Source organism: Solea solea, chromosome 6 (assembly GCF_958295425.1).
Source record: "Solea solea chromosome 6, fSolSol10.1, whole genome shotgun sequence".
Taxonomy (NCBI): Eukaryota; Metazoa; Chordata; class Actinopteri; order Pleuronectiformes; family Soleidae; genus Solea; species Solea solea.
In genome coordinates this window covers 23,349,987-23,360,613 of record NC_081139.1, presented here as the reverse complement: position 1 = coordinate 23,360,613, position 10,627 = coordinate 23,349,987, and the positions used below count along the sequence as shown (strand labels likewise).

Genomic DNA, 10,627 nt, shown 5'->3' with positions numbered 1-10,627 from the left:
CTCAGACACCTTTGAACTCAAACAATAAACCTGGGCCCACCCTAATTGTTGGGGGGTCTGAGAGTAATCAGCAGCAGCAGCAGCCCAGGTACAAGACGGGACATGCCAATGGCTCCTATGAATTACTACAACAATGTGTAAAACACTCCACTGATAGAGATTTAATGGGGTGGAGGAGGGCGGGTGATGAATGACAAAGGAAGAAAGAAAACAGATGTGTGTGTTTAACCTCTACTTTTACAGGACAGTGGTGACAGTGGATCAGCATGTAAATCTCAGATTATTGTGCCATAGCCACCAAACTGAAATAAACGGCCTTTTCTCAATCATGTGCTTTTCGATTTTCAACATTTCAACTTCAACATTGACTGAATCGGTGTAGTAAAATAAACTTCTTCAGACTTAGGTTGAATTATTCAAAAACAAAAACACCCACAGAGAGAGAGAGAGAGAGGTCACTTTATGTGACTCATTCCCGAAACCCATATAAACTCAAGAGACTTCCCATCCACGACAAAGATGTGTAAACATCTTACGTCTTAAATAGTATCAATGTACGACTGTAAAACTGACCAATAAAGCTACAAATGTACCCTGAGTCATATTGCTATATATGTGTGTGTGGAAAAAAGTGAAAATGGTTAGCAAAAAGGACTTCAGTTGGTAACAGTGACATGAGTTAAGTTCATTCAAACTAAATTTAGTGAGTTATAAAGACAACCTGCTTACTGTAGTTTAAATAAACATAATAATGGCAACATTCTGGCACACTAACACCTGTGAATGTCCATTAATGTGTATTATTGTTTTTTAGTTTGTCCATTTATTGGCATCAATCATCAACCACCAGAAATATAAACTGTGGAAATAAAAACCAAAACAAAAAACAACAGCATTTAGATCAGGGGCCTCAAACTCAAAATGACCTGAGAGCCAGTGAACTTCTAGGCTGGTCAGGACGGGGCTGGGCACCGGTCAAAGTGAAAAAAGTTCAACAGTTTGGATGAAATTAAATAAATTTAACTTAAAATTATATCTTGATAATCCATCATGATACTACAAATTTAAAATATATTGCTCACCTTTTCAAAGTAAAAGTAATATATAGTTCACATAAAAAAGAACACCTTTATGATGCAAAATGAATCTGTTCATAACAAAAAACAGACAGAAATACAATAGAATTATTTATAATAACATTACAACACAGACAATTGTATTTAAAACACTAGACAAGGTGATATACAATTAAATGTTGAATTGAATACATTAAACAATGTAATTAATGTAACCTAATGTATTATTATCATTATGAGAAATTTTGTTGACAGGCCAGTTTTCATAATCACTTTAAAGTAAGTACAGGGCCACAGGACATCGATTGGGGGGCCTGCATGTGGCCCCACGGGCCGCAGGTTTGAGAGCTCTGATTTAGATCAAACATGATTTTTATTTTTTTATTCAATAACCCATATCATTAACCCAAATAGACCTGGCAACAAATATTGTTGGAAAGTAAAGAATATTTACTAAGCTTTACTGAAATATTATTATATATATGGACATTTTATACCACATTTATCTCAATGGTACAGTATGAGTTTACCTTATGACTAGATTTCAACTAACAACAGTTTATTTATTTATCTGTCTTATATCCAGGCCTGGCTCAAGACATATAGCTACACTGGACAGTGGGTAGCCAAAAAATAAAATATAATACAAACATTTAAAAACTTGAATGTCATGCAGGCTATACCTGCCTTTCAGCTTCTACTCTGGATAAATCAACATGGAAAGAAAAGAGCACTTCATGTGCCACTGATCTTTTCTGCCATTTGGCTGACCGTAAAGATGTTTTCAATTTCTTCATATACATATAACATTGAGGTGTGTCTTTTTAGCTGCATCAAAATACTGTTTTTGTGTGTGTATGTGATCGTTATTAATCGAAACACATTCCTCTGTTGAATCTCAGTAATCAGCAAAATTTGTAATATAGATACTTGAAAGACTCATACTTGAGTCAGATCCCAATCTTCTATCTGACATATGATCTTCTAATCACAAATAAATAAATAATGATAATTTATTATATGGTGCACAATGTTTTAATTTCAGTTTTCACTGTTGTGCCAGATAGTTGTTAATGTAGAACTCTGAGTGTTTCCTCTGAGTGAAATCAGAAAAATGTTATAATTTTGCTGAAATTGTGGGGCCTTAAACCTCGGAAGTTTTGGAAGCCACTTTATAGAATATAATAATAAATATATTTAATGGTAGCAATGAGACATTGCCTTATTAGGTTGTAATTATCGCATTATTAAATGTATTACATTCAACGTTAAATTATGCTTTGACGCTTTGATTACATTATTATTTACTCAATTTTATAATTCATTTTTATTTTTGCATCATAAATGTCTTTTATTGTGAAGTATGCATCGTTCCATATCCAGCACTTTTACATTGAAATTCTGTGAAATATCATCATGAATATCTTTATCGCGATTTTATGATGTAATATTGTGTTATAGTTTTAAACTCATATTATTTCCTCACTTTTTTTCTCTAGACTTGCCCCCTCTTGACCAGACTAGACGTTCATTGGCCCCCAGGTCATTTCAGTTTGACACCCCTGCTCTAAACTATGGTGCCGTCCACTTTAAGTGGATGGTCAGGGAAGTTACACATGGACACAGTGGTTTATGTCCATCCTAACCTATGATAACCACCACACACACACACACACCACCACAGTATCACCGACTGAACACCAGAGCGGTTTTCTTTTTATAGGTGATGTACTGCCACCTGGCGTTGACTTTCCAAACAACATCCCTTTACTGGTACTGTTACGTCACCAAACCGCGACACAACGGGGGAAATAGCGCCACATTTTTTTTGGCTGCGCCAAATAATTTTGGGTATTTTCAACATTATCGCCCTTGCCCCCGTCCAAACATATTCTGCTGGTATGTATGTGAACGTATCGGTGAGAGTGTTTCAGGATTCGCGGGGTTTATATGTGGTGGCCGCAGGAAATACAGCGAATATGGTAGATTCACTCAGAAGCCGACTTAGCTAGCGTCAGTGAGCATTAAATTACCCCGGTTTACTCATGTTCTGATCCACGTAACGGTTGGATTAGTAATGCATGAGTTAAGAGATAGTTAACGGTCTTAAACAGTTAAACGGCACATATGTACGGAACACGTTAGCCACGCGCTGGTGTTTAGAGGCTAACGGCGCTAGCTGATGGAGGATAGTGTTAGCACCACACGGAGCTGTCCAGCTATTTATACTGTGTGACATTAACGTGCTATTTTAAATCAGACTGCAATGATAAAAATAAAAATAAAATTTAGTAGCAAACAATAATGCACCATGTTAATGTGCCGTCATGTACCTGGCGTTACACATGTAATCATGGTAACTGTATTAATATTAATAACATAACATACACGTTTGAACGGCTTAATCAGTATTCTATATTTCGGTAGGAATATTGCTAGATGACCCACACTTACACATGCCGAGAGGTTGTCTTGACATTATTATTATTTACTATCATGTTTGAAAAAACTTAGAATCATAGCCATTTTGATGACATCACAATCAGAGCTCTATGGTACCTGCCCACAGGTCTGAAAACCAAGCCTCAAACACAATGAGGAACAAGGCTAAAACAAGATCATACTTTTTAATTCCACTTAACTCGAAAAACCTAACACCCTGTTTCTGTGCTTTCCTGTGTTTTCTCTAATGTGGACATTAGGGATAACGTTTGTAGACCATGAGTTTGTTTGGGACGACCACTGGGTTTGGAACAGGAGGGACCAGTGTCTTTGGAAGCACGACGACAGACAGCCACAATCCTATGAAGGTAAGACTGTTAATAACTGTTGCTTACCGAACTGGGCCTTCACTTTTTTCCACTGACAACCTAATTTTTTGTTTGTTTGTTTGTTTGACCTGCTCGTGTTAAAGGATGTTGAAGTGACTTCGCCTCCTGATGACAGCATCAGCTGCCTGGCTTTCAGTCCGCCCACCTTACCAGGAAATTTCCTCATTGGAGGATCATGGGCTAATGATGTGAGGTTTTTTCTAGTCATTCACAAAAATGGTGTGCTAGATGTGCAGTAGATTTTTTTTGATGGGGGGAATGAAGCTGTAGGTATTTTATAAAAGCTGCTTCTGATCCTCAGTTTGTAGTGTGCTATAACTGTGTTGTGCTGTCACTCAGGTCAGGTGCTGGGAAGTGCAGGACAATGGACAGACTGTCCCCAAAGCCCAGCAGATGCACACAGGTCCAGTGCTGGATGCTTGCTGGAGTGATGTGAGTCTCATCATGCAGAGAAGTTTCAGCACTGCAGGTAGTACTCGCTCTCCACTGATTCATGGAGTAATTTATGACATGCTTTTCTTTTTAAACAGGATGGTAGTAAAGTGTTCACGGCTTCTTGTGACAAGACAGCCAAGATGTGGGATCTTAACAGCAATCAAGCAATGCAGATTGCACAGGTTGGATGAGAGCCTCCAAATCAACTACATGGTCATATCCTGACATAGAATTGACTCATATATCTCACTGATTTTATTTTTTTTTGACAGCATGAAGGTCCAATCAAATCTATCCACTGGATAAAGGCCCCCAACTACAGCTGTATCATGACTGGCAGTTGGGACAAAACACTGAAGGTACACACACATTTCTTAGTAGCAGATATTTTTTGAGCAGTTTTAATCATTGCATCATTTCCATAACAGTCTTGCCCGCAAGTTTTCAATGCGCAGGATGAGCTGAGGCGAAGGTATTACAACATTTGGACTGACCGGAGTGTCTGATTTACTTTTTTTAATTCCCCTGGAAAATGTCATCTTTCTTGTAATGATTGAGGCCAATTGAAGTCCAGTTTACACAGCACAATTTTCTGCTTGATAATCCAGAGGCCAATTAGTTTTGCAAGTCACAGCTAAACGCTCTTGAATGGGCATGTGATCGGTCTGTGGAGACCCAATGTGGTCCACATTTCATGACATGTGTTTGCACCTTAAACCTGGGCAGGACTACAACACAGGTTTGTCGGAGAGGAAAAAGAAATGTTGCTTCAAATAACACGACAGAGATCACTGATGGCTCTGCAGTCAATTTTCAGCTGTTGACCTAGAGACATGAAAACATGCATCATTCATTGTGTCAATTTTCACAAGACCAATGTGTATTGTTCTACAACTTCATTACATAGCATTGGCTTGCTAGCACCTCTATTGGTAAACTCAGACACGTCACAGTATTAAAACGCTCTCCGTCCCTGTTTGTTATCTAACGAGTGAAGCCCCGCGTGTTGTATGTTATGAAGTATAATAATTTAATATTTTCAATAGAGCTGGTTAGTAATAATTGAATAAAGTCTGCCATTTATTTAGTTTGTGGTCTGTGTATATGCCGCATCATATTTGCCATGTAACTACTACGAAACGGTCAGGATTTTCCCTGTATATCTAACCAGCAACGCAATGTCACTATTAAATGTGTGTTTGTATGCACCTACCTTATTCTTTTGTTAACAATCGTTAATATAAGAACTTGCAAAAGAGCAACTCTTAAAATTGTGTAGCTGAAAGCAGTGTGTTGGAAAAATGTGGAACCACCTAAATGAAATAGGCGCACCAGTGTAACCAATGCAAAAAGTTAGTCGGGAGCCCTGTAAATTTGACTTTTGGAAACCATAACACACTTTGTTTTGTGCATTACTCCTCAGTTCTGGGACACCCGCTCTCCCAATCCCATGATGTCTCTGCAGATGCCAGAGAGATCCTACTGTGCAGATGTCGTAAGTGGTTTATAATATCACTCATATGACACATTTCAATTTGTAGTAATTGGATGATTGATGAAACATTGTTCCTCCCGTATTCTTACACGTAGGTTTACCCCATGGCGGTGGTTGCCACAGCTGAGAGAGGCCTGATTGTGTATCAACTGGAGAATCAGCCGTCTGAATTTCGCAGAATAGACTCTCCTCTTAAACATCAGGTGAATTGTTAATCCACCGCTGCCTCCATCAGTTAATTCAGTTGAACCACAAACTTACCACACGAGGCAGCATTAGATCACTTCGTCAGATTTTCTCAATGGACTTTGGTGTGGGAGAAGAAGTGGTTTACTAAAATTGTTACATATAAGCAGGTATAGATTTTATTAGGTGAGACTGAAATTTGTGTGTGCATGTTCCTACTAGCAGCCATGTTTTCAGTGAGAGTGAATCTTTTCATGTACCATGTCTCATAGCTCAGTACCTTTTGAAATACTACCAGAACCATTTTCTGTGACAAAGATAATACAGCCCATTTCAGTAAGATATTACTGATGATTTTTAATGCACTGTGGCCTTTAGTGCTAATGTTCTTTCCTGTCATGGTCTTGCAGCACCGTTGTGTAGCCATTTTCAAGGACAAGCAGAACAAGCCCACAGGCTTTGCACTGGGGAGCATCGAGGGTCGAGTGGCCATCCACTATATCAACCCTCCAAACCCGTGAGTGTGTAAATCAATCAATTCCTCAGGAGCGAGTTTTTGGGAGTCTTACTCATCATTTGTAACGCTCCTTTTATTCACTGAGGGCTAAACATAATTGAGTACTCTCTTGTTTACATAATTTTACCCTGAATGTGTTTTCTGATGTCTTCCAGAGCCAAAGACAACTTCACCTTTAAGTGCCACAGGTCCAATGGAACCAACACAACCACTCCACAGGACATCTACGCTGTAAGTAGTTCTGACTCTGTGTTGACATTATGAAAGAAATGTGTCGTCTATGCTTAATCTTTACAGGAGTTTTATCATATATATTCTAATGTTTTATGGATTTTTGGTTTGTGTCCTAACCCGAACCAGCCTGTTTTATGGCAGACATTTTACTTTTCATAAAAAGAAAAATTCCGATTGGAGCAAAAATAACACTTGATATATGGTCTTCATACTTGATAACACCTAACATTTCCAGTTTCCATACATTGATTAATGCATGGTTACAGAATCAGCACCAACCGTCACAAATTGACACACAATTTGTCGTTTTTTTCCACCAACACAATTTTCTCTCTCTCTCTCACACACACACAATAACAGCTTATTTGCCACCTGTCATTCCTAGTGCGCTCGGACCCTAATTATGTTTCTAATTTGGAAATAAAGTCGGAGGGTAAAGGTTGACATGATTTTGCTAGAGGAGGGATAGTGATTATATTGGACAAATGATGTTGAAGATGGAGCTGCTGGGCAGGAAGAACAGGAAAGACCACAGATAATGTTAATGGATGTGAAGGAGGACAGTTGGTGTCACAGATAAAGACACAAGCGATAGGGCAAGATGGAGGCAGATGATCCAGTGTGGTGACCCCTAAAGGAAGAAGCCAAAAGAAGAAGAAGAATGGTAATTATGTTTCTATGTGTCTCACGTTTTCATATTCTCCCACCAGGTGAATGCTATCTCCTTCCATCCTGTCCATGGCACACTGTCCACTGTGGGCTCGGATGGTCGCTTCAGCTTCTGGGACAAAGACGCCCGCACCAAGTTGAAGACATCGGAGCAGCTTGACCAGCCCATCACAGCCTGCTGCTTCAACAACAATGGCAACATCTTTGCATATGCTTCCAGTTACGACTGGTCGAAGGTAGAATATAGACAAGATCTTCACCAAATTATTTAGCAGGTGTTTGTATTTTCTAAATAATATCTTTTTTAACTGTTTTTTTTGCTCACTCAGGGCCATGAGTACTACAACCCCCAGAAAAAGAACTACATCTTCCTAAGGAACGCCGCAGAGGAGCTGAAGCCTCGTAACAAGAAATGGTGAGAGAAGAGCTGGCACTGTCTGTAAATCTGGAGACCACAGTCACTGCTCAGGGCTGCCCCACTTCCTCTGCCCTTGTGACTTGTTGTGGGGTCTGCCGAGGCCCCATTTCGCTTGCATGGATGGGGCTGTGAAGAAACTGATATGGTTTAGTTCTCAGCATTGCAATGCACTGCTACAAGTAGCCATTGTTAGAAATGGGATTGGTTGTGCGCTGACCTTTAGTGAGGTTGTAGTGATGTTGAAGGCTTTTGGATCTTCTACTGTAATAGTGTAGACGAGCTGTCTCTGCACCTGTACAGTCGGGATGTTGTTGAGAGATGAATTCCAATGGCTTTTTCACAATGAAGCTTGTTAGTAGAACTGTTTTTAAGGACTCATTTGTTAAAGGTACAATAGGGAGGATTAGTAACCCTTGAGCATAATGTAAAAGAAGTAGCCTTTGGCCCTATCCACACAGAAACAGAGCAAAACCAAGGAGGGGAAAATAAAAGTTATCAAAGACAAACAGTCAAAACAACAGTGTTGACAACTTAGTGAATAAAAAAAAAAAACTCTAGAGAGAGACGGTTTTTCTGTGACATAAAAGGTCCACATCTGATTCAATACGCACTAGCTTATCGAGACAACTCCACTTATGAAGGTGGAGTCACACTTACATGGCCAATAAATCTATTTTTATTGGTTTTAGATTTTACCATTCTGAGACCTGTTTTCAAAAAGTATCATCTCAGGGCTCCCTAAACACCATTTCCATGTGGATGAAAGACCAATACGATAAGAAAAAAAATGTGGATTCCCCTACACTCGTTTCTGTGTGGACAGGCCCTTAGAGAACATTTGTGCACCTCCTCCTGGCTCCGTTTACATCCAGCTAATCCATGCTACAGCTAAACCTGTAGCATGAGAGGCTTTGTCCAATCAGGTCGCAGGTCAGTTCAGAGAGAGAGAGAGAGAGAGAGAGAGATGTGCTCCTGTATTTGCTTTCTGACCGGTCATTATTGACTATCGACTGTGAATGAAAAGCTGAGCTAAAACTGTCTTTTAGTCTCTGAAAAAAATTATTTCTCGATATTTTGGGGAATTTTTACGATAGTGATAATTCAACAATACCCTTTAAACTTTTGATATCAGTTTTTTAGTCATTAATTATTGCTCACAGATTATACCCACCCCTATTCAAAACAACAATAGCAGTATTATCTTATACCATATATCTTGATCAGGTATGAAACAAGTATGTCTGTACATGCTCATTTAATGAGGAGCTCTTGAGGTTAGTATTTTAGTAACCTGCTGCTGAAACTCAACAGGCTATCGGCTATTTTTCAATTATCCTGCCTATTTAAGTCATGTTGACAATGCAGTCATTGCTGAATGTAAGCAAGCAATGCTTCTCAATGAATCCAACACCATTTGTTGGGGTTTATTCTTTTCTGCTGATAAGTGATTGTTCTGTTTATTCTGTGCAAAAAAGGGGGGACACCGTGATTTAAAAGACCCTTGCAGAAATAAACAAAAAACTATGCTAACTTTGTGACTGACTGCTCCCTCCTGTCTTTAGATTCATCGTGCTGAGTCGCATCTGTTGTGAGGAAATGCGGAAGACCTGCTGCTTTAGTGTGTGTATACGCTCGAGACAGACTCCTTCGTTTCGGGAAAACACCTGGACCAATGCTGTGGTGCTGCGTGTACTGTGCATGGACCAATCTGAGGGGCCCACTCAACCTGGTGTTGATGACAACTGCGTGAAAATAGGCCTAACTGGTCATCATAGAAGGGGAGGGCTTTATTTGTCATTCACCTTGATGTTTTGATATTCTTTTTTTAAGTGTCCAGCTCCTCTATTCTTTTTCTATCTCCCAAAGACTTCATTCTTTTTGGTTTAATTTCAATCCGTGGTTCAGCTCCATTCATTCAAGTGGGATGTAAAATAAAATAACAACATGCATACTCTTAGATGTCAACATGTTTATTCCAACTAGAGGGGTTTAAGCAGGGTAAGAATAACGAAGTGTGTTTGCTGTATATATGTTTGATGGGAAAATGTAATGTGCATGCAAAACCACTATCTTGTATATTTTAGCTGTAATTCTTTCCGTCTTGTGGACCGATCACTAAATCAAAAACCTCTGAACAGCACCCTTCTGTCTGCTTGTCTTAAACCATGTTAACCAGCAGGGTGAGCCTTATGCCCTGCGAGTGTATAGCAGCTACCTCCCAAGAGCACAAGAAGAGGAGCTGTGGACTCACACAGAGGACACATGAGATCAAAGCAAGGACAGTGGGGTTTTTTCATTCAGCTTAAGTGTCTTTGACGGAGGACACAGCTGGAAATGAGGGGGGGATTTATCAGGAGGATATGAATGAGGTGGTGTGGGCAGCTACAAAGGCCATGTGTGAAAGGTGAACCAGTTCATAGAGGAGAAGGTGTGAATTAAATGCCTCTTTATTGAGGTCATTAGAGTGTCACCTCGCTGTCAGCCTGACCCTCGGTACTTAGCAGGCGAACTGCAAGGCACCGAGGGCGGGAAGATAACGCTGTTGCCACAATTCACCGGCTCGTCTCAACTTTTCATGGGGGTGACACTGGTATCACTCCTCGAGACTTCTGTCTCTGCTTTCAACTGGCTGAACAGAAGGTCCAGCAGCCGACTGCACTCTAGGCTATTCAAAAGAGATTGACTCGCTGGCTTCTGTAGACACTGGGGCAGAATTGATATAATAGAAATAATATAGAAATTTTAATTGACCTGTTCCCTCAGAGG

At 39.7% G+C, this 10,627-nt stretch overlaps 1 protein-coding gene across 2 annotated transcripts; it reads left to right on the top strand.

Moving 5' to 3' along the window:
• The first annotated feature begins 2,841 nt into the window (after nt 1-2,841).
• Nucleotides 2,842-10,001, top strand: rae1 (ribonucleic acid export 1). Of its 2 annotated transcripts, XM_058630518.1 has the most exons (13): nt 2,842-2,975; nt 3,779-3,886; nt 3,991-4,095; nt 4,247-4,339; nt 4,438-4,524; nt 4,615-4,701; nt 5,766-5,837; nt 5,933-6,040; nt 6,434-6,540; nt 6,696-6,771; nt 7,485-7,679; nt 7,773-7,858; nt 9,424-10,001. In XM_058630518.1, coding segments are annotated over exons 2-13 (1,107 nt in total). In that variant the 5' UTR covers nt 2,842-2,975; nt 3,779-3,796; the 3' UTR covers nt 9,425-10,001. The 2 variants fall into 2 exon arrangements, with proteins under 2 accessions (XP_058486501.1, XP_058486500.1); XM_058630517.1 differs by lacking the exon at nt 9,424-10,001 and having other exon boundaries at nt 7,773-7,862.
• Nucleotides 10,002-10,627: the final 626 nt, after the last annotated feature.